General features: G+C 39.0%; 2 protein-coding genes across 2 annotated transcripts; both read left to right on the top strand.

Annotated features, from left to right (window-relative positions):
* Positions 1 to 11329: 11329 nt before the first annotated feature.
* Myf6 (myogenic factor 6) lies at positions 11330 to 12579 on the top strand. Its single transcript, XM_027929708.2, has 3 exons — positions 11330 to 11848; positions 12130 to 12220; positions 12461 to 12579. Exons 1-3 carry the CDS (start codon positions 11330 to 11332, stop codon positions 12577 to 12579), a joined length of 729 nt encoding a protein of 242 aa, XP_027785509.1.
* An 8714-nt stretch (positions 12580 to 21293) lies between these two features.
* Positions 21294 to 23258, top strand: Myf5 (myogenic factor 5). Its single transcript, XM_027934757.2, has 3 exons — positions 21294 to 21794; positions 22598 to 22673; positions 23068 to 23258. The coding sequence occupies exons 1-3, from the start codon at positions 21294 to 21296 to the stop codon at positions 23256 to 23258; spliced, it is 768 nt and encodes a 255-aa protein (XP_027790558.1).
* The last annotated feature ends 4707 nt before the right edge of the window (positions 23259 to 27965 follow it).

Raw genomic sequence — 27965 nt, 5'->3', positions numbered from 1 at the left:
CAAACTGAGGGGTTTTCCTGATCACAAATAAAAATTAGCAAGGTTGATCTTGTTTCCCAAAGAGATACCATAATCATTCTCTTTTGCCTGGGATCTGTGAGTGCTTCCAGGCACAGCTACAAAATGCGCTCACTCCTACAGCATGTGAACACATGGTTCCCAATTGAAGGGAAAAAAAAATCTGCAAAAAGTCTGCAATTAGGCATATACCAAAAGGATACACTCAGATCATGTGTGTGGAACTACGTACGCTGGTTGAAAAACAAAGCATCGGTAAGAACTACTGCTGTCCTGACCATCAAGTTCTGATGGAGAAAACTAATTGATCTCACTCATTTCCTTTTTTAGAGGTCAAGTTTAAGTTTCCCTTGTGAGAGTGGGTAATGGAACAAGTGGCAAACGGTGCTAATGACTCTGTGACATCCTTTAGGACTGTGTTGTTAGATGGTCCTCTGAACACAGAATGTTCAACAAAGAGCATATCAGAGAGTTTGTAAAACCTTGAACTACTGCAACAGCTGAGTGAAGAAAATAGGTCGGTTGAAAGCAAATTAATGAACAAGTGTCAAAATGGACAGTTGGTGTCAATTCCGAGAGGATTTGGAAGTGAGAAGGGGAGTTGAGGAAAACATATTAATAGAGCCCTTGTTTGTATGAACAGAACACTGTACTTTATCATAGGAGTCATGCTTGTCACAGTACACATTATAGTGGTTAGCAGAAAGAATCGCTTTATTGTGGGCCATGTAAGTACCTTCATTTTGCTGATTTTCAACAGTATATGATCTTCTGTTTTCTTGGAAACAAATTTAGGAAGAAATTTTACTCTCAGCCTATGTATTAATTCTTAGACTGATGTGCCCACCACTTTGAAAAAGAAAAGACACAAATTGTTTTAAAGTTTAGCCTTTTGCCATAATAATCTCATTTAAAATTAATTCTCTCCATTCTGTGAACATGAGAAGTAATAAGAATTAAAAATATTTTTTCCTGATTATTAAATCTGACTAAAAGTTTAACTGAAAAGTAAATGAAATTTTCAAGCATATTCAATCTCCATTTTAGGGGACATTATATAAAAGGCATTTATTGTGAGGATTCTCTTTATAAATGATTCATGAAATACTTTGTTAAAATATTCAGTGTAATTCATATTAGTAAACTAAATATATCCAAACATGATATTAAGAATTAATTTGTTCCAGCCTATTAAATCATGGGAAAATTTCAAAAATAAAAACTTTTCAAAAAGGTTCTAAATACAAAAATCAACTCAAAATAGATCAAAAACTTTAATGTAAGACTTGAAATTTTGAAAGTACAAGGGGAAAACCTCAAGATTAGGTATAGGCAACAATTTCCTGTACAGGACTTTAATAACTAAAAAATAACAGCAAGACTTGATAAATGTGATTATATCAAATTAACAAGCTTATGTACAGCTATGAAAACAGTCAGCAGATTAAGGGATGGTTTACAGAATGGGAGAAAATCTTTGACAGCTATTTGTCTGAAAGAGGATTAATACATAAAGAACTCAAAAGGTTTGGCATTAAAAAAAATTAGTAATCCGCTTAATAAATGGGCAAGTCAGCTAAACTGACACTTCTCAAAAGAAGTGCAAATGACCAATCAATATATGAAAAAATGCTCATTATTTTTCTAGTCCTCAGAGAAATGCAAATCAAAGCTACATTGATATTCTATCTTACCCCAGTCAAAATGGCTATTATTGAGAAAATAAAATATAACAAATGCTGGCAAGGATTTAGGGAAAAGGAACCATTGTATACTATTGGTGGAAATGTAACTTAGCAAAAACACTATGGAAAACAGAAACTAAAACTAAAAATAGAACTACCATATGATCTAGCTGTACCACTCATGGGTATATACTGAAGGAATCAAAGTTAGCATGCAATAGATACCTGCTTACACATGTAGCACTATTCACAATAGCAAAGTAATGGAATAAGCCTAGATGCCCATCAACAGGTAAATATATAAAGAAAATGCAGTATATATGCACAATGGAAAATGATTCAGTCACAGAGAATAAAATTGAGTCATTTTCAGAAACATGAATGGAAGATCATCATGGTTAACAAAATAAGCCAGACTCAGGAAGACAAATGTCTCATGTTTTCTCTCATATGTGGAATCTAGGGGGTAAAAGATGACATGAAAGTAGAAGAGGGATCATTACAGAAGGAAAATGGACCAGGGGAAAGGATGGGTGTTCAGAGAGGGTAACAAAGAAGGTGGATAGAATCAAAGCACATTACATGCATGGATGGAAATGTCACAATGAAACCTGTTCTTGTACAATTAACGTGCACTAATAATTACAACTAACCCCTCCCCAAAAAAATCCTAGAATTGTTTTTTCCATGTACTCTCTTGTAGAAACAGATAAGATCAATATTTGTTTTATTTTCCTCTTTGTCTCCATGATTGCATTTGCAGTTACACATCCCAATAATTTAAAAATCCCACAATATCCTCAAAACATGTGATGGCCAATTGGAATGATGCTCCATTAGGTGAGCACTAGCTTTGTACTGGGTATTTGTTCAGACACCTTCCATCTACTGACATCCCTTGGTCACCCTCAACTCTGGTCTTTGTAACACTTGTAAGTGGGGCAGACTTTGGAGAGGAAAAAAGATAGGACAAAGAACACTGTGTAACTCAGGACTTGGATAATGTGGTTTCTCCACTTCACTTATACTCTGTCACAAATGTGTGCTAAACTAGTCCAGCTCTTTACCTTGTGCTTCTCACTGTGTTTTAGCATAATGAAATAGATCATGTATTTTAAGGATCTTAATTTGAACATCTATTTTTTAAATATATATATTATTTTTTAGTTATAGATGTTTATCTATTTTTTTATGTGGTGCTGAGGATCGAGTCCAGTGCTTCACATGTATGAGGCAAGTGTTCTGCCGCTGAACTACAACCCCAGCCCCAAATATCTATTTGGTGCTATCTGGGACAGGCTGTTTGTACATGATAGTATATGTAGAAAATATCATTTTATCATTAGTTCTTAATGGGACAGTACACAGGTCCTAATCTTAGCCATCAGTGATCAACACTCAATCCTTTGACCATGCAATTAGAAAAAAAGCAGAAGTTACCCTCTCAGCAACCAAATAAACACTCAACAGTTTTTTAAATTTCATTGCCCTTGAAGACTATTCTTTTGGTCACTCTAAGGAGGTTTAGAATAAGAATATTTTTTGGTTTTAAGAACTATTGCTATAGGAGCCAGAGATTAGTTCATAATATGACTTTTAATAAATAGATAACTATACTTTGTGTTGCTTTCTCCTTCTCTAAAATGAACACCATTATATAACATACTTGGCAAAATATTGTGAAGATGCAATGATATCTTTCATGTGAAGCACTTCACAGGCCTATGGCTGCTTCTTCGTTTGGTTTTTTAAAGGGTGGAATGACAGATAGAACTTTATGAAATAAAAATACATGCCTGTGTTGTGCTTTTCATTCTTCTATTCCCTTTAAAAACAGCAATTCTTGAACATGGTATTACTATAATTCAAGCAGTGTATCACTCATGATAGCTTAAATTTAAAGAAGAAAAAGAGAATATAAATTTAAAGGGTCTAAAAAAATATTCTTATATTGTAAAATTATATAGCAAAGTTTTCCTAATATCTCAACAGCTACCACAAATCCATGAAATCAAGGGGCATAAAATTTAATATGATTAATCTTCCCATGATCACTGATATGCTGAATATAATTTGTACTTAAAAAGTTCCAGATTATATGCAAGATGAATATAGTACAACTTTTGGCATCCTTATATCACTTGCTAACATAAAAACTAACATGTATTATCCATACACAAAAATATCTGGCCTTTTGAAAAAATATGAGATCTATAAGGGATTATACAACTATTTTTTTTCCAAACTGGTAGAGAAATGTAATGGAATAATGTGTTTGTACAGTGGTGACTATTTGTCACGGCAGACACTGACATAGGCATTAAAGCACCAACCATTTTAGGCAGCATGTCATAACCAGCCAGTTGGAGGACGGTAACAAAATACTTGGCTAACTCTTCTATACTAGAGACATCTGTCTAACTTAGCAAGATAGTAACACCAGGCACTTCCGTAATTTGGATCATATAAATATCGCAATTCACTTCATTTTTAAAAGATTTAAACAACATAGAAAAATCATTCCATATATCTTAGACATTTTCAATATTAGCTGTATACAGCACCATGGAAAATGTTTATGTAATATTTTAAGTGAAAAAGGCTGTATAAACATATAATATTGTCTAAGAATTATATTTAAATAAAATTATATAATATAAAAATTTACATTTTATGATATTAAATAAAATTCTGTTTATTTGGGAAACAAGTAAAAAAAAGTTTGATTTGTTAGGATAGATAATAGATGATTTTTTTTCTTTTCTTCAATTATGGGTTAAATGACATAATATTTATTTGTATGGAATGCTTAGTATATGTTGTATATTGTGTTTTAATAAAATTGTTTTAATCTTGGAAATAATCTTAGAGAGTGATGTGGTTTTCATTTTACAGGCTAGTTAACTGGGACTTAGAGAAGTGATAAAACTTGCCTGTGGGACGAGAGGTGGGAGGGAAAGGGAGAGAGAAGGGAAATTGCATGGAAATGGAAGGAGACCCTCATCATTGTACAAAATTACATATAAGAGGAAGTGAGGGGAAAGGGGAAAAAAACAAGGGAGAGAAATGAATGACAGTAGATGGGGTAGAGAGAGAAGATGGGAGGGGAGGGGAGGGGAGGGGGGATAGTAGAGGATAGGAAAGACAGTAGAATACAACAGACACTAGTATGGCAGTATGTAAAAACGTGGATGTGTAATCTATGTGATTCTGCAATCTGTATACGGGGGAAAAATGGGAGTTCATAACCCACTTGAATCAAATGTATGAAATATGATATGTCAACAGCTATGTAATGTTTTGAACAATTAATAAAAAAAATAACTTGCCTGTGGTCAAACAACGAACATGTAGCAGAGTTGGGCCTAGAATTTCTGTTTAACATCAAATCCTGTATATGTAATCACAGCAACTTTGTGAAAGAAAAATTACTTTATATATTCTGCACTCTATACACTAGACCCATACAAACACCTATAGTGTTTTTCTGGAAAATAGTTTGACCATTTTTTTTTTCTGATTTGCCTGTGATTTTTTTCCATTTTAGTGCTGAAAGTCAGACCCACTCATTTCTAAGCAAGCCTGTACCAGCTGGTCATTCACAAGAAAGGACTTCTTGACCTGGAATAATTATAATGGCCCACTCTCAAATTCAGAAATCTGAATGAAAAGGGCAGGGAGGGAGGTGTAGCTTTATGAAGAGGACTTCCCCCCGCTCCCCCCACCTTTTTTTTTTAAACCAGGTTTGAGAGTTTCTTGGGTAAAAGAGCATTTATGGGCTCCTTCCCTGGAATCATGTTTTGGAGATTAACAATGAGCAGTAGCCTTTTCGAGTGCCATTTTGAGGCTAGAATATATACTGAACACAGGTTTTTGTGGAATCTTGTTCCTACTCTCAGGTTGAAGGGATTGAGGGGTGGGTATTTTTCTAGAAAGATCTATAGAATAGCCTCATGGTCCTAGACTCATTTCTTTGGAGCTGTTGGTAAAAGGTTGTTCCACAGCACGTCTTGCAGCCAAAGCCCTCCCCAGTCCGGAGTCCAGGGTCCAGCCCCATTTCCATGTGTAACTTCTCACTGCCTCCATCTGGAGATGGCAGAGGATTCACCATTAATATCTTTCCTTTTCCTCTTCTTGATTTGTGCCCTGCCCTGCCTCCCCTGAAGTGACTCAAACTTTCTGTCAGTCTAAGTGCGAGACTATTTTTACCACAATGTTTGGGAATCTCTGGGCACAAACTGTCTGCAGATTGGGTAGGTTACAGGTGCATGGGTTCATGTTACTCATTTAGTAGCCACGAGTTTAGAGTACTAATCTGCCTCTTCTGAATTCTGCCTTTCAGTCAGGAGGCCCTTCCTCTACCTTTTTACTCTTTAGGGCCACTCACTGTCCTTGCTAGCTGACCCCTCTCTTGGCAGGCTTGACTGAGCTCTGTTCATTCTTTTTTCTTCTTTCTTCTCTCTCTCCTTTCTTCTACCACCCTTTCTTTCTTTTTTCTCTTTACATAGCTGAAAAACCATAATCATTTTTGCTTTGGCATTCAGTTCTACTTTCTCAGCTAATGACTGAAATTGCATTTTTTTTGAACCACCTATATAACAATAGAGCCAAATCCCCTAGATATAACACCCGCAAATATCTTCACCATTTCTCACCAATGTCTCTGAATGTTTCTTCCTTGAGCTGCCTTCTCTGGTCATGACCATTCCAACACAAAGATTTTCCCCAAAGTTTCAACTTTGCTCCCTAGAAATACCAAACCTAAATCTCAGAAGCTTCTGTCCCCAAACCATCCTACCTCCAATTTCCCATGCAGAAGAGACTCTCTACTGTTATACACTTTGAGAGGATTGTGTTCCTTTCCTTCCAAATTACTAACTCGGTTATTTCGTTTGTGTGACTTTAAGCTAGTGTCATTTTCTCTCGATAAATTGGAAATTTAATGAGGTTTAAACACCATGAAACACTCTAATTAGAGTCACTAGTTTAATATTTTCACTTCCATGATAACATTAACTTAAATAAGTCCTTGATTTATCTTAAACATTTTTCTCACCAAATCTGTTTTTCAGTTCACTGTGAGTGTTCCAATCAGAGGTCTTATAAATTGAGAACTAATATTTGCTACGTGTATATTCCATATTATAGAGTCAACATGTATTATTTCATTTCATGCTAACAAGCTTGTGGATATGTTTGGTATATGCCATTTGACCTTATAAAACTGAGAGGCTTGGGACACGTAATTAAAAATACTTCAGACTTAGATTTTTGTTTTGCTCCAAAGCTCTGTTTCTGTCTACTGCATATACTTCTTCTTAAATCCCATAGCTAAAATCCATTGTTAATAAGCTGACCACAGTTCTTTTCTTTCTACTCCTTTCCAAGGAGATGAATTAGACACACTCAAGCTTTATTGAAGATTATGGAAATAAAATAATAGAGTGGTAAACTACTTGAAAAATTTCAGTTCTGTCATTTAACCTAGTTTTCAAATTGTATTGTGAATGACCTCTAGCCCTAGGAGCAGTTTATTATTGATAATACAATTATTCCCTAATTATCATCTACTTTTCGGATAATTTTTTAAAAATACATTTTAACTATTTAAAGCTCGGAGGATTTGGTTAATATAAACCTGTTGTGACCACATCTCAAGGTCTGTGCCTCCCAAGTTCTGCTTAGAAATAGTCTAATTGCAATTACAGGCATCTCACATTTTGTAAACAGTTTTGAGTTCCAAGAGTTCATAAGTGAGTTGCTTGGAGTCAGTGCGTATTTTCCCATTGAGCTAATCTAGTAAAGAATGGCTGTTCCCCAAGCTGCCATTTCTGTGTTCTCTCCTCCCACATTCTTCCCTCAAGTCTCAAAAAACAACAACAACAAGGGGAAACTCTGTTTAAACCAACGTGAATACTAAACCTACTTTTACTGCCCTGAGTGCTAGAGTATGTTGGGAAAAGAGCTTTGTGATTTAGTAAGGCACAGCAATTCAGCAGGTAAAGGTAGACTTTACACAAAAAAAAGAGCCACTCCTCTCCAGGAGATTGCTCTTACTAGCTCCACAAAGCTTTTTTATTTTTTTCTTGAAATCTTCTTTTTCTACATTTCTATACTGGGTTTTTCTCTAGTGAGAACGCCCGAACGAAGGAAACAGAAATGGAAAAGGGATAACGTTCACATTTTTTAGCAGGTTCATGCTGTTCATCTACCTGATACCTCTTAAAATCAGTGGCAAGTCTAAGAATGTTGTGACTTCAATGTTACTTTTATTACCCAAATTTCAAAATCTTTTAATAGTTATACTTTTCATATCTCATCTTTCTCTGTACCAATAACTCAGTAATAAAAGTGTTTTATAGAGTATGCTACATTTTAAAAAATTGTACACAGTAAGGGATTAATTACCACATGATATTTTGATACATGTATATGTTTTATAATGTTTAAATCAGGTTAAACATATTTAGCTCGTTAAACACGTGAAATAATGTGTTTGTCTTGCTATGAGCAAAAGACCTGATAGGAATAATTAGAGGAGGAAGTTTATTTGGGACTCATGGTTTCAGAAGTCTCAGTCCATAGATGGCCAACTCCATCTCTCTGGGCTCAAGATGAGGCAGAACATCATGGCAGAAGGGCATGGAGGAGGAAAGCAGCTCAGGACATGCAAACAGGAAGCAGAGCTCTTCTCACCAGGGACAAAATACAAACCCCAAAAGCTCACCCCCCAGTGACCTATCTCCTCTAGCCACACCCTACCTGACTCCAATTAAAACCATTTCAAATGAAGCATTTCACCTCTGAACACTCTTGCCATGTCTCACATATGAGCTTTGGAGAGAAAACACATATCCAATCTATAACATGGTGAAAAAATTTAAATCCTTTCCTGTAGCCTTTTGAAATGTACACTTCACTATTATTATCTAAAGTCATCCATCCATGCAATAGCTCACCAGAACTTCTTGCTCCTAACTATAACTTCCTACCCCATTAATCAATTTTTCCCTGCTACACCTTTCTCTCCCAAAATGTGCTCTATTTTTTAAGTGATTTCAGATTTTTAAAAAAATAAAATATCTTCATAACAAACCTTGAGATGATGGACATCTTTTGTCATTATACCAATTTTATAGATGAAAATATAAGGCTTTAACATTAGAGTTCACTGAGTCTTCATAGGCCAAAAGCAACTCTATTCTAGGCTTTCCGTGTCCCTATTTCAATTTCAAGGCTATTTCTCCATTGTTTGCCTCCGTCAAATTTCACTCCTCCCTCTAGAGTCCTATTCCATGAGAAGAGGGATTGGTAGTCTACTGCATTATCCTGAATACCCACAACACTTATCTGACACTTAGTGACTAGTAATATTGAACAAATGCATTTCAGTCACTAATTATTTGAACAACAATGCTATATACTTTTGCTGGTGAAAAAATAACTTTTTATAAGAGGCAGCATAATCTATGCTAAGAGCGCACACTCATTTTCCATAACAAATGTTCAATTTTACCCTGGGCTGTTGAAGCCTTTCCTCTACAGTCTTAATGACTTTAGCAAGCAAGGATTGATGGAAATGGAAGAAAATATCACAAAAGAAGTACTGATTTCTTGCTGCTCTTCCCTGTGCTTCCTACCTTTTCAAAATCCTAAGAACAGTTCTCAGGGTTGATAAGGAATTTTGCAGCTAAATAATAATAATAATAATAATAATAATAATAATAATAAAAACAACCACCATAAAAACAGCCCCAAATGTCAAAACTTAACATCAAAAGTCAATAGAGATTGTGAGGAGTTGCCTTCTGGAATAACAACTTGTTAAACTTTTTCTGGTTCCTAAATTGTCTAACAGTTGATTTCTTGCATTATCTTCACTCTAGTTAAAGGAGACAAAGTGATAGGGAAAATAATCTGAAATCATGACTCCTGGAGGAAGAATAATAAGACTTTACGTTTTCCATCTGGTTTTTCAGGCAATGACTATAAAGGCCAAAACCAAGGTTGACTGTCATCCCAAGGGCCACTTATCAATAGAGGGAGTCCTTCCAGAGTTTGAGGGGAGGAAATAATATTAAACAAAAGGAAGAGAGAGAACAAAAAAAAAAGAGAGAGAGAGAGAGACAGAGGGGGAATAAACCTTTCCAACAGCTGTACTTTTTTTCCTTTATAAGAATTGGTCTTAGCCCTGACACAGCTTTATACTATAAATGAAAACTGATGTTCATCAAACAGGAATATGCTATATGCCTTGCATGCATGACATTGTTTGACTGAGACCTTACCCAAACTTTGTAGGTCAACCACTATTACCTCAAAGAAAATCAAGACCTAGTACTTACACATGGGCACATAAATACAAAGTCCTAAGGGCCTTGAAGAGAGTCCTTTGGAATCTAGGGCCCTTGCACTTCACCTTTCCTGTTCTGCCTCACAAAGAACTGTGTGTGTGTGTGTGTGTGTGTGTGTGTGTGGTGGACCATGGACAAGCTGCAATAATTTTTTTTAAAAAAATCTATAACCCTGCTTGTGCCTTGGTTACTACCTTTCTCATATGAATCCTATCAAACAACTTATCGGTAGTAGATGGATAGCCAGAATGCCAATGAAAAAGCAGTGAGCACCCAGTGTGTAGAATAGGAGCCATAACACAAGTACCTAGGAGGGGGCCACAGGTGCATCCCAAAAATATCAGGTAGCTCTGGGTGAGTCTTATCTTCACTAAAACTATTTTTGAGGAGTTATTACATGTATTCCATTCTCTATCTCATCCCTTACTTCATGTCCTGCTGCTGTCCATGGAAGGAAACAGAATTCAGATCTTGGTTGCCCCTCTCCATTAAAAAAAAAAAAAAAAAAAAAAGGTAGCCAAGGAGAAGGGTGTCTATGGAAGAATCCAGAGGGTCATTTCATAGAGCATGGGATATGAGAGCACCCTTCAACCACCCCTTCCAGCTCCCAACTTATCTTACATTTTAGAAAAGAGAGGAAAGAGATTATTTACCTGCTCCTATAGAGGCTGAAGCCTGAAAGTCATGTGTAACCTTTGAAGGACTGTAATGGTTTTAATCACAGGAATAACATCTTTTTGACAGGCAGGAGAGAGGAAAGAGCTGAACCACACTGCAAATATTAACCAGGCTATTTTGGAGCAATGGTTATTGCCTTTGAAATCTTTCACCATGAGTCTATACTTAGAATTCAGATGAGCCCAGGGGGAGGGGAATGGGGCAGTGTTAATCCCCAGTTGTTTTGAAGTTGTCTTGTAAGCAGGTTGGTGTCTAAACTGTCCAAAATGGAAGTGTTCGAGGCTTTGCTTAAATTACGGGATTCTCTCTTGTATTTTGGTTTAACCTGTTCCTCCTATAGACTGTCACTTCACTCTGGGTGGCGACACATCTCAGTTTTCTTTCAAACTAGATGTTCTAGAGAGCACTAGCTGCAGTCACATTGGGAGACTGATGCTCCATGACAGCTAAAAATTGGATTGAATTTCAGGAGCTACTATATATAAAGCTGGGTCGACTTATGTCACCGCACTAATTAAATGCCATCTGGGTGGTTCCTCTGAGTTTTGAGTCCATCACCCAGTTCAGATCGAGTCAGAGGCCAAGGAGGAGAACATGATGATGGACCTTTTTGAAACTGGCTCCTATTTCTTCTACTTGGACGGGGAAAATGTTACCCTGCAGCCGTTAGAAGTAGCAGAGGGCTCTCCTTTGTATCCAGGGAGTGATGGTACCCTATCTCCCTGCCAGGACCAAATGCCCCCAGAAGCCGGGAGCGACAGCAGCGGAGAGGAGCATGTACTGGCACCCCCAGGCCTGCAGCCTCCCCACTGCCCCGGCCAATGTCTGATCTGGGCTTGTAAGACGTGCAAGAAAAAGTCTGCCCCCACCGACCGTCGGAAAGCCGCCACTCTGCGCGAGAGGAGGCGGCTAAAGAAAATCAACGAGGCCTTCGAGGCACTGAAGCGGCGAACTGTAGCCAACCCCAACCAGAGGCTGCCCAAAGTAGAGATTCTGCGGAGCGCCATCAGCTACATTGAGCGGCTGCAGGACCTGCTGCACCGATTAGATCAGCAGGATAAAATGCAGGAGCTAGGGGTGGACCCCTTCAGCTACAGACCCAAGCAAGAAATTGTAAGCCCCAGATGCTGCCGGGGAGGGAAATGTAAAGGCTGATTAAACGCCTTCCGCGGGGCCTTAACTTCCAGCTGCTGAGTCTCTTCCCTTACTCCTTTCTTGCCTGCCCCTCCCGTTCCTTCTCTAGATGAACCCCCTGTGACCCAAGACGACCAGGTCGCTCCAATAGGCAGGAAATGCGTACCCGGCCCAAGGAAGCAGAGGAGACACCCCCAGAATGGCCCCCCTCCCCCGGAATTTGTTTCTTTCCTAATCTGTTGCTTTGGTTTTCCCTCCAGCTTGAGGGTGCGGATTTCCTGCGCACCTGCAGCTCCCAGTGGCCAAGTGTTTCGGATCATTCCAGGGGGCTCGTGATAACTGCTAAGGAAGGTAAAGTAAAAGGGAGGGCACTGGGCTGCGCTAGAGAGCATCCCGGGAGGGAGCTGGGGTGTTCGCTCCGGACTCAAAAGTGAGCGCATGGGGCGCATCCTGCTAGAATCGCGCTCTCAGAGCGCAGGAACGTGGTTTTCTCGCGCTGTCAAAGGGGCCTCCGGCAGGGCACGGAGCTGCCTGGTTCTTCCTTACACGGTGCATTGTTGGTGTGTGTTCCTATTTGTTTCCTGTGTTCAGGAGGAGCAAACGTTGATTCGTCGGCCTCGAGCAGCCTTCGATGCCTTTCTTCCATTGTGGACAGTATTTCCTCCGAGGAACGCAAACTCCCTTGCGTAGAGGAGGTGGTGGAAAAGTAACTCTGGGCCGGCGCGTTCCACGCAGCAGGAAGACTCCTTCTCCACCTAATCCTTTAGATTAGGTCACATGGCATTACCATTTAGACACCCAGACCCCAGATTTTAGGAAAGGGAAGGAGACATATTCATAAAGAAACTTGTTCAAACTCAAACGAAAGGGCCTTTCGGCTTTGGGCTTCTATTTTTGTTTTTGTATTTTTTTTTTTTTTTTTTTGGAACCGCACGAGTGCCTTAGGTCTAGCATCCCTGTTTTGTTTTTGTTTGGTTGGTTTTGTAATATATTAACTTTTATTACGGCGATCCTTTGTGCCACATGCGAAAGAAGTTCATTCCTGTCTAAAGCGAAGTGGGAACGTTAATCTTAGTGGTACTTAATGTACTTTTGTATATAGTCTTAGTACGTTCATTTTTTTATGTAAACTTAAGAAGTATATTTTAAATGTGGACTGATGGATTGTATATAAAATGTGTGAGGATCCTGGTATTGTAAAATTAAAAGTAAGTTTCTATATGAACAAAGTTGGCCTTAATTTGATTCAACTGGAAACATACATTTGAGGGCATGTGTACAAAAATAAAAAGGAGCTATATTTTAATTTAGACACCACAGAAGCCCATTTATTGGGGTGCTTTCCTTCAGGCTGAGTAATTTTCTTTTGTTTGATTTAAACCGGGTAATTTAATATTTCATATAGATCTTACACTTGTGATTAGAAGTGAAGAGTATCCAGAAGGAATCTGCGCTTTCCTTTTATCAGCACCCGTTTCTTTCTTCCTTTTCTTTGTCTTTTTTCTCTTCTTACCATTCTGTACTTGGTGATCTGGGTATGGCTTACTTACCCAGAGTTAACAACTGAATTTTCAATCTAGTAAAATTTTGTTGGCAAGAAATTCCAAAACAAAACTCTTTGCTGATTTCCCTAAAAGATTTTCAGCTTATTTAATCCAAATTATTTTCCTCTCCTTGATGTTGCAGGCTGTTTCCCAGCATTGATCTGAGTATCCAGGGGGCTGTACTGGCCTCTTCCACAGTTTTCTTGAACTAGACTGGTCCCTATAAGACTGACATATCCTCAAGGCCTCTTTGGCCTGGGTTTGTTTTTCAAATACAAAGATAAAAGGATGGGCTTCTTTGAAGGGTGGGTTGCTTTAAGAGAGGGAAAGGGTTAAATGGTTGAGGGCAAAAAACAACAACAACAACCCACATGAAATCTCTTAGCTGGGCCAAACAGCAGAGCCCCAGAGAGACTCTAAGCCCCAGGAGTTCCTCATCATGAGGATTTTACAACGTGTGCCAGGTTTTGTTTATCCTGTAACTTCAGGAAGAAAAGACCACCAAGAAACACAGTGGGAAGTGAAGTGGAGAAGAGGAGCAAGCCATTTCTTTAGAATTTCTACTTCTCCCTTCCATTCTCCAAAGTGTACCTTCACTTCCTACCCCCACCTCTTAATGTCTACCTTCCCCCTCTACTTTACCCCTTTCTTCCCCACAGCTGACAATCAGCTCACAGATGTAAAAAAATCAAACCCATTTCTGTATTTCCCTGTTCAACCTTGCTTCTTAGCACTCCAAGGTCTGATCTTCCTTTTGTGCACCCCATGACTTCCTGAGAATGCCACAAGTAGCGCTCCCTGCAGGCTGGAGCTATAGCTTGCCCCTTTCCCATTTTAGAAGAGAAAACCTTTTCCTAAGGGTAATACAGATTGAATATACCTTATCCAGAAGTGTGTTGGATTTCAAATGTTTTCAGATTTTGAAATATTTGTATAGGCTTTGTGGTTGAGCACCCTGAATCCCACAATTCCAAAATCCAAAATGCTCCAAAATCTGAAACTCTTTGAGCATCATATAGGCAGTCAAAAAGTTTGGATTTAAGAGCATTTCTGATTTAGAATTTTCTAGATTGAGGTGTGCTCAGACTGTAGTTAGTCTTCTGAGCACATGGATAATTGCAGTTTCTTCTCAAATACTTTTAGAATGCAGAGAGGGGAGATCCAGTAGTGCACTTGGTGGTTAGAACATGCTACTTATAAAACACAGAATAGTTCATAGAGGAAACTGACATTGACATATAATCCCTTTTAAAGGTTTGAGAGAAGCAGGCAGGAGGTTTAAGGATGCAAACCACTGAGCCTCTGGAGGAGGTGGACTACCTAGATTAAATTCAGGCTACTACTGTGTAGCCCTGGGCTAGTCAGCACTGCTTCTTGGGCTTACTTCTTCATTTACAAAATAATGAGGACAACAGGGCCTGATTCCTGGAGTTGCAAAGATGCACTGAGATACACATATAAAGTGCTAAGCCAAAATAGTGACAAAATAAGCTCCAGATGCCAGATCACTTTATTTTTCATTAGTAAATCTAAATTGACCATCAAAAGGTTTTTCTTCCACCAAAGGTCCCAGTTCCTTCAGCCTTTGCTGGCTCTGGCTGGGGAAAGTATTCATAGCAAAGAGAACTGGGACAATGTGAATGAGCCATTCTTAGCAGTTTCCACATTGACTCATAATCCTTCATCAACCAGCCAGAGAGAGGTACTGTTGTTATGTCTACTTTAGAGAAGATGATCCTTTGGAATAGCGGGGTCCTTCCATGTGGCAAGTATAAAGCCCAGATGGCTGCAAGGTCCTACCCTCAACTACCAGGTACCCTGCAAGAAAAGCTTTGGGAAATTAACATGGAAAACTTTATGGTCTATAGAGTAATTTGGTGGACTTTGAAAGTTGTTTTCCAAAAGTTCTTTCTCAAGAGTGGTTAACTAGTGAACTGCAAGTTAGAGCAGTTATATTATTTTTTAAAAATAAACTCTTTCATGTGATTTTGGGGTGCAGGGAATACAGATATTCAATGTGCTCAACTACTATTGAGGCTGGCAGAGAAAAATTGGGAAGTGAAACCTGACTTTTAACCTTATTAAAACATTGTTAAATTAAACTTAGAAACATTTACCAATAACATTATCTAACCAAAATATGTGTGAATATGTGCCAGTTGCATATGTTCCCAATAATATCCATATTATATATCTGGATTTTCCCCCCTGGAGACTTGCTCTAAAATGTGTGTGCGTGTGTGTGTGTGTGTGTATGCGTACACACACACACACACATACCTATATTTTAAAGAATCAAATTCATTATACAACTGAAATAAAATGTTTTAATTGATGAGGTGAATTCATTTACTTTGCAGTTGCATATATATATATTTATAATAAGATTTATCTTATAAACTGCTCAGCAACAGAATGCTTTTATTAAGTCATGGACTTTGCTTGTTGATAGATTTTATTCAGTCTTTGCCAACCAAATCCTCTCTATCTTTCTTAGCTAGCTAGGTAACTTGAGAAATTGTTTGGAATCCGTTTGCCTATGGAAGTCTCTTCGTTAAATAGAGCAAATATTTCCCAAAGACTTTGTGTGACCTCCACTGCTGTAGCTGACAGTGGATTTCCAAAGAAATCCTTGGTGTGTTTGCAATTAAAATGTTTTTGTTTGATATTAATGATGATAATCTTTACCAAGGCCAAAGCCAAAACAAACAGGGCTGTGGAAGCAGAAAAATCGAGACATAATAACTTGGTAAAGATAAGCCATTTGGGATTGAATCGGAGCCTCTTTTCCAGAGGCATATACACAGTTTTCAGGTATGAAGTAATGAGTGATTTTCTGTTATACTACTATAGAAATAATTTGTGGAACATCGAATACAAGTTTTCTCAAACTAACTTCAATCATTCATATCTGGATCATTGAGTTCCAAACCTGAATATTGTGGAAATCCAGTTATGCCAAATGCTTTCCCTTTTCTTTTAAACTCTTTTGTATGTTTTTTTTTTGGGTGGGAAGGGTGCATAAATTCAGTGTTCCCAACTACTCTTGAGGCTGCAGAGCAAACTTGCTATGTTAAAAGTAAACTTTATCCTTAAAAAGACATTCTTTAGTTAAAAGAATTTACCATTTGTGCTTTACTTAGTAATACCATATCCCATTTCTTCATTTTAAAACCCCCTTCCCACAACACCACATAGGAAAAAGTTTTTAAAAAATATATATTTTTAAACTTTGAATAACTCATTGTCTAATTCTATGCATTTGTAAATTAGCAATAATATGGTATCTTCCCACAGGCCCCTCCAGTCATTCCCACAAACTAACTTAACTTGTAAAAGATGATCCTTGGTCCTACAGGATTCAGTCTGCAAAAAAACCCACAATTTTTCTGCAAGCTTAGTTCAGAGTCAGTCTGTGAGATGGAATGGCTATGCCATGTGCTGGAACAAAACATAATGCTATAAGAACTGGCTACTTTCTGGATTCTCAAGGTTGCTAAATGTCCTAACTTAGTCCTTTGATCTCTCTTGGGAGTCTTCGAATTCAAGCAGAGGCCAATGTCTTCCTCAGCTGTCTTCTCCACAAATTCTTCCAACAGCTCTGGCAGGTACTAATGTGTTTACTTAGGTGTGCCCCGGGGTTCTCAGAGCTAATAGCAGTTTGAAATTGCTTAGCATATTGTGAAGTCATCTATGATAACCAAAAATCCCAAGAACTCCCTTTTTCCAAGAGTTAATAGGGTCTGCTGGTAGGGGCTGAAGTGAGTTGAAATGGGTTAATCTTTCCACATGTAATCTTTCTATGTATATTTAGTTTGTCCCACTAAGAGAAGTATGATGAATTTTCAGCAATACAGAATTCCTACAGTAGGCAAATTTTACTAGGAAAAAAGTGATGAACATTATTTTGGTGATGTAGTCTGTCCATTGACAATAGTTCTTATTTTTATTTATTTATTTGTTAACATAGGTTCTGCTAAAATCAAAAGTTGACAGTTTCTTAGAGGTAATCTTATAGGTCACTGCAATTATAGCCTGTTTACAAAAGTCTGAGTCGTTAGAAAACTAAATGTGTATTTGTTTTTGTTCAGAATCTGAAATTCAAATTGTAAATACATGAATTATCCATCTGTCTCACCAGCATCTTGGTAGGCATTCATTTTCAACTCTGGGTGGCTGGGTGCAGTGTGGCTGAGCTTTCTTTCCCACATCTGCTTACTGGGAGGCTTCCCTAGCAGACAGTGTTGGAATATTATTTCTAGAAACTTGTTTACATATTAAATAAATGTGAGTTTTCCCTGCCTGTAAGAAGTTCACTTCTCTGGAGATATAATGGAAAGCAGCTTATCTTTTCATTTCTTCCATGACATACAAAATCTAATCTAGTTTTATTTGGGGGTAGAAGAGGGCACATTGACAGCTAAGTTGTCTCTTTAAAAGCAGATCTGAACTTTTCCTATGCTTCCCGTTCAATTTCTCCACTGGATTTTTGTCCTCTATGTGCTTATCCAGTTCCTCATTACCTCTCCCTCCCTCTTTCTTCCCCTCCTTCCCTCCCCGGCTTCTGAGAAAAAAAAACAAACAAACAAAAAAAAAACGCAGCCAACCTCCCCTGAATCAGGGATCCCCTGTCATCTTTGGGGTGCGGGTTTCCTTCCTTCCTTGCATACTGCCTCCCAGTTTTTGATCTCACTCTTCTCTCACCTCTGATAGTGGTTTAAAAGTTTTGCCTCCATTTTTTCTTCCGTGCTCTGAGATCCTATTTTCAGCACTTGAGTCCCAAGGGCCCTCAACCCGGGACCCTGTTCCCCCCCTGGCAGGTCTCATTAAGCCTCCGGGCGCTGGTGTTTTCTTGGCTTCTTTAGTTCCACTCGCCCGCAGCACTCTGGTAAATTTGTTTTGAGATCACCTTACCAAAGACAGCCTAACCTCTGAGAACTATCCTTACTGACAGAGGCTCCTGAGTGACAGCGTCTTCCAGGGCACAGAAGCCAGGGCAAGATGTCCAGCATCCAGCATTTGTGAGTTTCTGCTCTAGTGCTGAGGAAGCACACCCAGCTGGAATTGATTGAAGAAAACAAACAAACTCACCTCTAACAGCACGATCTCTAAGGACACCCTGCCTTGTTTCCAATAAGTGTGACCTGGGGCAAATTATCTTATATGTCCAGTTTGCTTTATCTTCTTTTGAAAAATCGGTCTGATTATAGCTCTGACAGAGTTCTCAGGAGTACTAATTGAGTAAATATATGGAATGGGTTAAGAAGAGTTGCTCCGCAAGAAGAAAATTCTCAATAATTGTTAGCTACACATACCCCATGCTGTGGGGACTGGGTACAAAGCATGTTAAGTGCTTTCAGAAATTAGCTGAAAGGCAGGCAGAAGTGTAACTTCTATCTTCCACTTCAACTTTCAAGACCAAGTTTTTTTGGGGGGCAGGGAGGAGCGAGGATTGAATTCAGGGGCACTCAACCACTGAGCCACATCCCCAGCCCTATTTTTTGTATTTTATTTAGAGATTTTTTGTATTTTTTTTTTTTAGAGATTTTTTTTTTTTTTTTGCTGAGGCTGGCTTTGAACCAGTGATCCTCCTGTCTCAGACTCCCATGCTTCTGTAATTACGGGCTTATGACACCAGGCCTGTTTATTTGTTTTTAAATCACGATTGCTTTACCTGCTCCACATACACTAATGGTGGACAGTGGATGCCACAAGTGGGGGTGCTTTATAGTTGCTGTTTGTAGGGTTGCTGTTTGCTGACCAGAATCCTGGAACTTGGCTGTGAACTCCTGAGTGAGAATATCTACTCACTATTGTATTTTAGAGGCAGTGATGTGCTGCTCATTCAAATGTTTCCCCAGTGTGATGGAGGAACCTGGATCCTTCAGGAACTTAAGTTTTATATTTGGGCTAGCCCTGGGACTGTATTCATTTCAAAGCTATCCACTTGTAAATAGGCCTAAGTAAAATGCAGATGGATTTCCCACTGGCCAGACAATTAAGCAGAGGTTGATGTGAAAAGAATTCTGATTTTCAAGGGAAATCATTGTCTTAGGGATGACCGACAGAGTGGGGAGAGAGGAGAGAAGGCAAGGTAGTAAACCTCATTTACTGACATTGTCACACTCTCATGCTGGTTTTAGGACCTTCACTTGGGAGAGATCTTAACCTGGGAAGAGTTACAACTATCCTGGTAACTATAGGTGACAAATCAGCTAACATGGTTGCTTTTAGGAAAGCAGTTTTGAAAAAAAAAAAAATGATACAAAGGAAAGTTCTACCCCACCCAATAACTTTTGAGTCACACATACTGAACTGTGTATCCCTAGGTGAAATCCAGAGCGCTCCCTTTTCCTTTCTATGAGCCACAAGCCCTGGTCCAAGACCTCCAACTGTTTGTGTAGACTTTAAGCAATTGTTTTCCTAAATATAAACAGCATCTCTTCACTTCAAATGATCTGAAAGTGGGTTAAAGGTGTTAGTAATTACTAAGCTGATTGAATAGATTATTATTTAAATGTCACTTGCCTTCTATCCACCAAAATTTCAAAGACTGCTGCTGGGGATTGCTTTACTGGAAGGCTTTTGTCATTGAAGTGTGTGAAGTCACTCCTGGTTGGAAGAGTTGGAAATTTTACACTAGCCGGGGATGCTGTGCCGGCAGCTGGGACGCATCTGTAACGGTGTTAGTTTGCCTGAAAGCAGAAAATTAGCGACCCCAAAGCCCAGTTTGGCTGTTTAGTCTGTAGAAATGATCGGGCGGAGCAGAGAAAGGGAAAAAAGGAGATTCGGTCCTGGAAAAGGATTTTGCGGGGAGTCTGAGGTCTAAAACGGGACTTCTTCCATTGCCACTGTAGAGACCCTTTCAGTGCGGATCATCGGCCTGCTCAGGGTCTAGCCCAGCCCTCGCACGATGTAGGAGGCGCTCAGCGAATATGTGGAGAAGGGAGAAAGGAAGAAAGCAAGGGCGGGAGAAACGTGCCCGGTCTACTGGCTCTCCTTAGCCCACCTAAGAAATAACAGGGAGAGCGCCAAGCGAGTGCTGTCTTAAGGAAGCTCCCACCCATCTCTCCCCATTCACATAACGCCTATGAAATGACACCCTGATCAGAATTTTACTCACCTCAATCCATTCAAAATAGCTGGTAAAAGAAAAAGAAACTCTGGAATCACTCCATGATTGAAAGGGTCACTTCAAGTTTTTAGCAACCATTATCGAATTCATTTAAAAAAAAAAAAAACTGCTAGGAAATATTTCATGGGGAAAGGAAAAACAGAGACAGACAGAAACCTCCCCAGATTGGTTGATTTCTCATGTCCAAGACTGAAAGGGCAAGTAGGCTTTCGGTGTCAGCTGAAAAGTAGGGAGTTCTGTTGACTCTTAATCACTATTAATTCTGTTGTGAGTGAACAACTGCCATAAGTTGTTCTCCGTTTCCTTTGTTACACTCTAGGTGGTCCCTTAATTTAGGTTAGTAGAGTGCAAGAGAGCAGGTAGGGAAACCATGCCCGTCCCAGCAGAACTGCAGTAAAGCCATTAGCATCAAAAAGTGTGTGTGTGGGGGGGGAGTAAACAGCAAATTGTCTCCAGAGGAAAGGCAGAGGTTTGCCCAGACAGCCCCTGCGGGGGTTGCGGTGGGATATGCTAATAGTGCCCGACTACTGGGACCAGCCTCCCTCCCCCACCCCCAAGAATATATAAAGAGCCCCAACCCCAGCCAGCCGACCCAGGCCAACGGGCGTCTGCCCTTGTTAATTACCGGAGAAACCAACCAGTAAGCTCCGCCTGGGATTTGCCCGACTGCAGTGGCCCCAGGTTCGCGTTTCTCCTTTATCTCTCCCGCTGCTGTCTATAGGTGCACTGCTGGCCGGTTCGCAGGATGGACATGATGGACGGCTGCCAGTTCTCACCTTCTGAGTACTTTTACGATGGCTCCTGTATCCCGTCCCCTGAGGGTGAGTTTGGGGATGAGTTCGAGCCACGAATGGGTGCCTTCGGGGCGCACAAAGCAGAGCTGCAAGGCTCAGACGAGGACGAGCACGTGCGAGCGCCTACCGGCCACCACCAGGCTGGTCACTGCCTCATGTGGGCCTGCAAAGCGTGCAAGAGGAAGTCCACCACCATGGATCGGCGGAAGGCAGCCACGATGCGTGAGCGGAGACGCCTGAAGAAGGTCAATCAGGCTTTCGAGACGCTCAAGAGATGCACCACGACTAACCCCAACCAGAGGCTACCCAAGGTGGAGATCCTCAGAAATGCCATCCGCTACATCGAGAGCTTGCAGGAGCTGTTGAGGGAACAGGTGGAGAACTACTACAGCCTGCCGGGACAGAGCTGCTCAGAGCCCACCAGCCCCACCTCCAACTGCTCAGATGGCATGGTAAGTCACAGCTGTGGTACCTACCCTCAGCTTCCCCAATCTTTTCTAAAACTCCTTCAGACCCCAATTAAATCAGGTGGGGTGAAATAGGCTGGGGTGCAGGCAGTTGTTGAGTGGCTTTAAGACAAAAGTGGTGTCCAGATTTAGAAACATGCCAGGAAAAAAACCCTCCAATACCATTTTAGTTTGACTTCCTAGCAGGTTGTAGATAGACATTGTAGTAGAGATTTGGCACCAAGATAGGTGCTATGATATTTTCTCCATTACTTGGTTTATTTCCAAATTATATCACCAGCAGCCCCTGCCATATATTAATATCTAAAGGCAACTATCTGAAGCTCTTCCTGCCCCAGAGTTTATTACTTAATGAAGAAATAAAAAACATCATGGCCTCAGTCCAGGCTCTGCTGAGGCCTGGCTGGAAGATTGTTGGTGCATTCCTTTCAGAGGGCGTTTGCTCCAATGCTGCCAGGTTTTAATGTGTTTTTGCCCTGGGAAAATATTCTCTCCCAGAGTTAGTGTGGCTTCCTTCTATTCCAATCCATTTTGCATGGTTAACCCAATGCACATTGCTGCTGAATTCCACCCCTCTTTGCTTTGCTGTTGTTCTCCTCTTCTCCCAGTACAGAGATTGACCTTTGTGCCCTGGCAATTTGGAGAGGGCTAACCCTTCCTAAATCAAGGCAATGAAGGTGACTGAGAGTGGTCAGTTTACAGAGCTTATGGCAAGCACTGCCTTGCTCTAAGTCAGGGCATCTTTTGCCAAAACTGAAAACAAATATCTTTTGTTTCTTGTATTATAGCCTGAATGTAATAGTCCTGTATGGTCCAGAAAGAGCAGCAGTTTTGATACCGTCTACTGTCCTGATGTGTCAAATGGTAAGAACTGATAATCTCAGAAGCATTTAAAGGCCAGTTCAACCTCACAATTCAGTCTATCATAGAAGAGTCTATTCTTCCAGGTAGTATTTGTAAAGGGAAGGAAAGGGAAGGCTCTTGTGGAGAGGCTGTGGCAGAATAAAATACATTCACATTTTCTGCTCCCAATTGCAACCCCCCCCCCCCTTTTCCTTGAAATATTACCAGGGGGCTTCCTCACTCCACACTCCACCCTCAGGAATTGCCAGATATTTGCTGCAAATTCTATATCAGGCTTTCTGTGATCACCTGACCTTTGGTGTCAAAAGAGCTGACCTGTAGCTTAAGGGTCAAATAAGCAAGTCTGTCTATCTAGGGATAATTTCTTTTAATGTTTTTCCCCTTGTATTGTTAGTATATGCTACAGATAAAAGCTCCTTATCCAGCTTGGATTGCTTGTCCAGCATTGTGGATCGGATCACCTCCTCAGAGCAACCTGGGTTGCCTTTCCAGGACCCGGCCTCTCTCTCTCCAGTTGTCAGCACTGATTTGCAGCCTGCAACTCCAGGGGCTTCTAGTTCCAGGCTTATCTATCACGTGCTATGAACTAAATACCTAGTCTGGATCAGTTTTGCCAGGAAGGCCCATTATCCAAGAAGAGAAGGCCAACAAGTCCAAAATGAAGACAACATGTATATAATGATTTCTTTTCAGTTGTAAATTTGTACATATTACCTTGCCACTTTATAAGAAAGCATATTTAACTGAAAGTTATGGTTACAATTAATACTTTCTCCTTCTCCTCCTTTTCTTCTTCTTTGTCTTTAACTTCATCTTCTTTTCTTATTAGTTCCAATAATATTATTTCTGGTGGAGGTAATTCATTGAGGGTAGCTTGTTGCAATGCTTAACTTATATTTTTTATATAAATATTGCTCATCAAAATAATATCTTTGTTGTTTAGATCTTTATTTTTTTCTTCAAAGCATTTTAATATCTGGAATCAGTTACAGGGAATTTGAAATATATTTAACTTTTGGTTTTCTCGTTAATCTTTTATTATATTGTATTAAATAAAAATAGAGCAATACTGCCTTATGGTATATACTTTGATCTTTTCTTATATCAATAAGAAATTTCTGATAAGAAATGCATCTTTTCAATGTAAGCACTAAATAGTACTTTGTGGATAATTTCAAGATATAAGAAATTTTGGAAATTCCACCATAAATAAAATTGTTTACTAAAAGAAATATTTTGGGGGGCTGGGGATGTGGCTCAAGCGGTAGCGCACTCGGCTGGCATGCGTGCGGCCTGGGGTTCCATCCTCAGCACCACATACAAAACAAAGATGTTGTGTCCGCCGATAACTAAAAAATAAATATTAAAATTAAAAAAAAGAAATATTTTGGTTCTTAACTTTTTAAAAGAACAACCCTAATCATGTCATCAGTCATTAACGTGAAATCTTTAAAGGTGGGCTGAACATAAACAGTTGTTTTATAGGTAAATCTGAATATTTACCATCCCATGGACTACTTTAGGAACTCTTGATGTCACAAGTGAAAATATCATATTTCTATTTTAAACATATTTCAAGGGAGCCTGTTAAAGGAAACCTTTTCCTTTATCTTATTATTTTATATATAATGTCAAGTTTTGTGTGTGTGTGAAGGGAAAGTAAAAGTTCTTCAGTACAACATGTTTAAGCTAAAAGACCGCACAATATTACATGATTTTAATATCTACAATAACTTAGAAATCATGAGTTAAGTCTTATTTACTTTTCCTTCCTGCCCGAAACCATCTTGATATATTAATATGTTAATATTGTCATTAAAATTGTTTAAAGGAATTGGACTGACTTTCTGTGTTATTAGAGTGCCAGCATAAGAAAACTAATTCAAAGGATCCCTAAGAGAAGCAGACTTCAGGCTGTGGTTATCTTCTTTTTTGAGTTTAATAATTGTGTGTGTGTGTGTGTGTGTGTGTGTGTGTGTGTGTGAGAGAGAGAGAGAGAGAGAGAGAGAGAGAGAAAGGAGGGAGAGAAATGGACATATGTCATCACCTTAAAGCTCTTCCAGAAAGAATTGAGATGAAAAATGAAATGATTAAGTGGAAAATTAGGTTGAAACAACCTTGGGATAATTCTCCCAAGTTTGCACTAGAGAGAAATAAGAAAGAAACATCCCTGAAACATTAAAAACAGCTGTTAACAAAGAACAAATATAAATACTTATTTCACCCTCTAATTTGTGCCTTAATTTAAAATTGCTAAGGGTTTGTGGTTACTTATACTAGCCAAAGCAGACAGTCTCTGTTAGAGTTTGGCAATGATAATGTTCTCAGAAACATTCCCTTTCTTTCTGATGGGTTTTCTGTGTTTGTCCAGTCACCAGGCTTAAAGGAATCTAAATCATTTGATACAGGAAGGAGAAGGACTGATTACTAAAAAAAAATATTGAGGTCATTGTAAAATCAACATGATACAATGTTAGTATCATGGCCTGATATGGAATACTGACTTTTAGCACACAAGTAAGTGCTTTGGGAGTATCACTGACTTGGGGGTATAAGGATTTTAGGTGAAGAGAATTCAAGAGGTCATGATAGAGATTTATATAAGGTTTCAACACAAATTTGAGTTATTCACTTATATTAGACACTATGCTAGGCACATTTTTTTTCCTTTTGATATTTCTGTAGAGAGGTTGAGGATTTGTTTTTAGAATGAGAAAGAAAAACCTTTTCAAATATTTTTTAAAAATTCAATTCACATTCTGTTCTATTTCATAAAAACTAAGCAGATAAATGACAGAAAACTATTAATTCAAGGGAATTAATTTTTCTTTACCAAATCCCATTTACTTCTATAACTTTGCAAGTGTATTCGATATTCTTAGTAAGTATAATAATGATTGAGTTTTTAGAGCTTTTCCAGGGATCTGGATTTAATGCAAACTGTGAGTATCGTTTGCTTAAAGACAATAGGATTTGTGCCGGGTTGGACAATTACTCCTATTTCCAATGTACCAGCATTGAATACTAGTGTCTGCTCAGTAAATGGCCCAGTACAACACATCACTTGCAGCTATATATGCTTATTTTTGGATAAAAAGCCTTTGTAAATTGGTTTTCCATGGGTTCAGATCCAGAGAAGTCTTTCTTACTTCAAGAAAGTAGCAGGGGAAAAGGAGTGGAACAAACAAAATGTTTTGAGTGAGGAGAGGTTTCTGCCATCTATACATCTCCAGGAGTGAACAACTGAGCTACCTCTGAGTTTGTATCAGAGCCCTTCACCTCATCTGGTGAGAGCCTTTTTGCTGCTGTGACCAAAGGACCTGACAAGAACAATTAGAGGAAGAAAAGTTTGTTTGGGGGCTCATAGTTTCAGAGGTCTGAGTCCATAGTTGGCTGACTCCTTTGCTCTGAGCCTGAGGTAAGGCACAACATAATGGTGCAAGAGTGTGATAGAGGGAAAATGCTCAGAATATGGAACCAAGAAGCAGGGAGAGAGTGGGGGGAGAGAGAGAAAGAGAGGGAGGGAGAAGGAGAACATTCTGGTCAACAGGAAAAACTATGTACCTCAAAGTCGTGCCTCCAGGAATCCACCTCCTTCAGATACACCCTACCTGCCCATCATTACCACTGCTCAGTTAATCCCTAACAGGGGGTTAATGCACTGATTAGGTTAAGGCCCTTGTAACCCAATCATTTCACCTCTACATTTTCTTGCATTGTCTCATGCATGAGATTTTGAGGGACACCACATATCTAAACCATAACAACATGCAACCATCAAATTTTAGAAGCAACTAGGGCAATGTCCCTATCTTCATCTGCAAATCTGATAGGGAAGAGGTTCTGAAGAAATGAGTCCAAAGAGCATCTCTTTTCCTCATGCCTGGGAAATGCAAGTTCACTAAGTTACATATGAAAACTGAATCCAATGAGATCATGGAAACTGGTAAATGGTATTTGAAAGCAAGATGCTGTACAACTCAGGATGTCTTGATTGTCTCATTTTCCTCTCATTTGAAAGATGCAATACAGATAAAATTAATGGCTATATAATAACCGTAAATTGCTATTTATATGGTATTCTTAACAATTCTCAGATTAATCTGAGAGCGGTATTTCCTGAAATTTTCTCTTATGACAGTTACTAGGTTAAAGTGGTAATATAATTCTTTGACTTGTAGAGGTGGTATTTCTGGATATCAGAGTGCAGCTATTTGTAACTTCAGAAAAGCTCTGCTCAAATGGCAAAGTATCTCTGAAAATATCACCACTGAATGTCTCCATATTGTCCCAAAAGCACAGGCCATCAAATTTATTTTCTTTAAGAATTCTTATTATGATACTTTTGTTGATTTGTGATTTAGCTTATGATAAGATTATAAATAGTCATCACTAAAATTATTAGTCTTATAATCTTAAATAAGTAATTCTTTGTTAAGGGGAAAATAAGAAATCCTATTTCTATATCATTTAATTCACTTCTCTATCACTTGGGAATAGTGATAAAGCAGCAACTAGCAATTATTGAGTGCTAATCATTATGCACATAAGGAAATGGAGGCTTAAGGAGTTTTATCATTTGCCCAAGAAAACACAGTTAGCTATTTGAGTTTCTTCACAGTACATGTTTCAGGAGACTCAGGCAAGAGTTGCAAGGCTTCTTATGAATTCGTATTAGAAATTCCTTATGACTTAGTATTAGAAGGCCCAGAACATTACTTCTGCTGTATTCTTTTGGTCAAGAAAGTTACTAAAGGGAGCACAAAATCAACAGGAAGCAAAGTTAACTCCTCCTTGAGTGGAGGAAACAGTAATGAATTTGATTCCGTGTTTAATCTACCATAATAACTGTCTCCACATCCGTATCATTCACCCACTCCACTGATTTCTGCTTCTGTCCATCACTGTCCATAGTCATCAATAACTTTCAAATCAATGGACTGTTTCAGTCCTGGGAAAGTTTATACATCTATGCCAGATGTCTCCCCCAATCTTAAGTCCTATATACCCAAATGTTCCAAAATCTCTCAGAAGTCTCAATGGCATCTCAACATATTCCAAATTAAGTTAATCATATTCCCCTCTCTTGCTACCTCCAAAATTGATCTCCTTCCAATGTTAACACTGCCAGTGAATGATATTAGCAGCTATGTAAACATGAATTTTAGGCCTTATTCTGTTATCTCATAACTCTCTCTCTCCATCCTCTTAACCAATTCATTATAAAATCCTATTGATTTACTCTCCTAAATACTTCCCAGATCTCTACCTTTAATCCAAATTATGGTTATT

The sequence above is a fragment of the Marmota flaviventris genome, chromosome 3 (assembly GCF_047511675.1).
Source record: "Marmota flaviventris isolate mMarFla1 chromosome 3, mMarFla1.hap1, whole genome shotgun sequence".
Taxonomy (NCBI): domain Eukaryota; kingdom Metazoa; phylum Chordata; class Mammalia; order Rodentia; family Sciuridae; genus Marmota; species Marmota flaviventris.
Note: the sequence above shows the minus strand (reverse complement) of the source record. Positions and strands in the feature narration are given on the sequence as shown.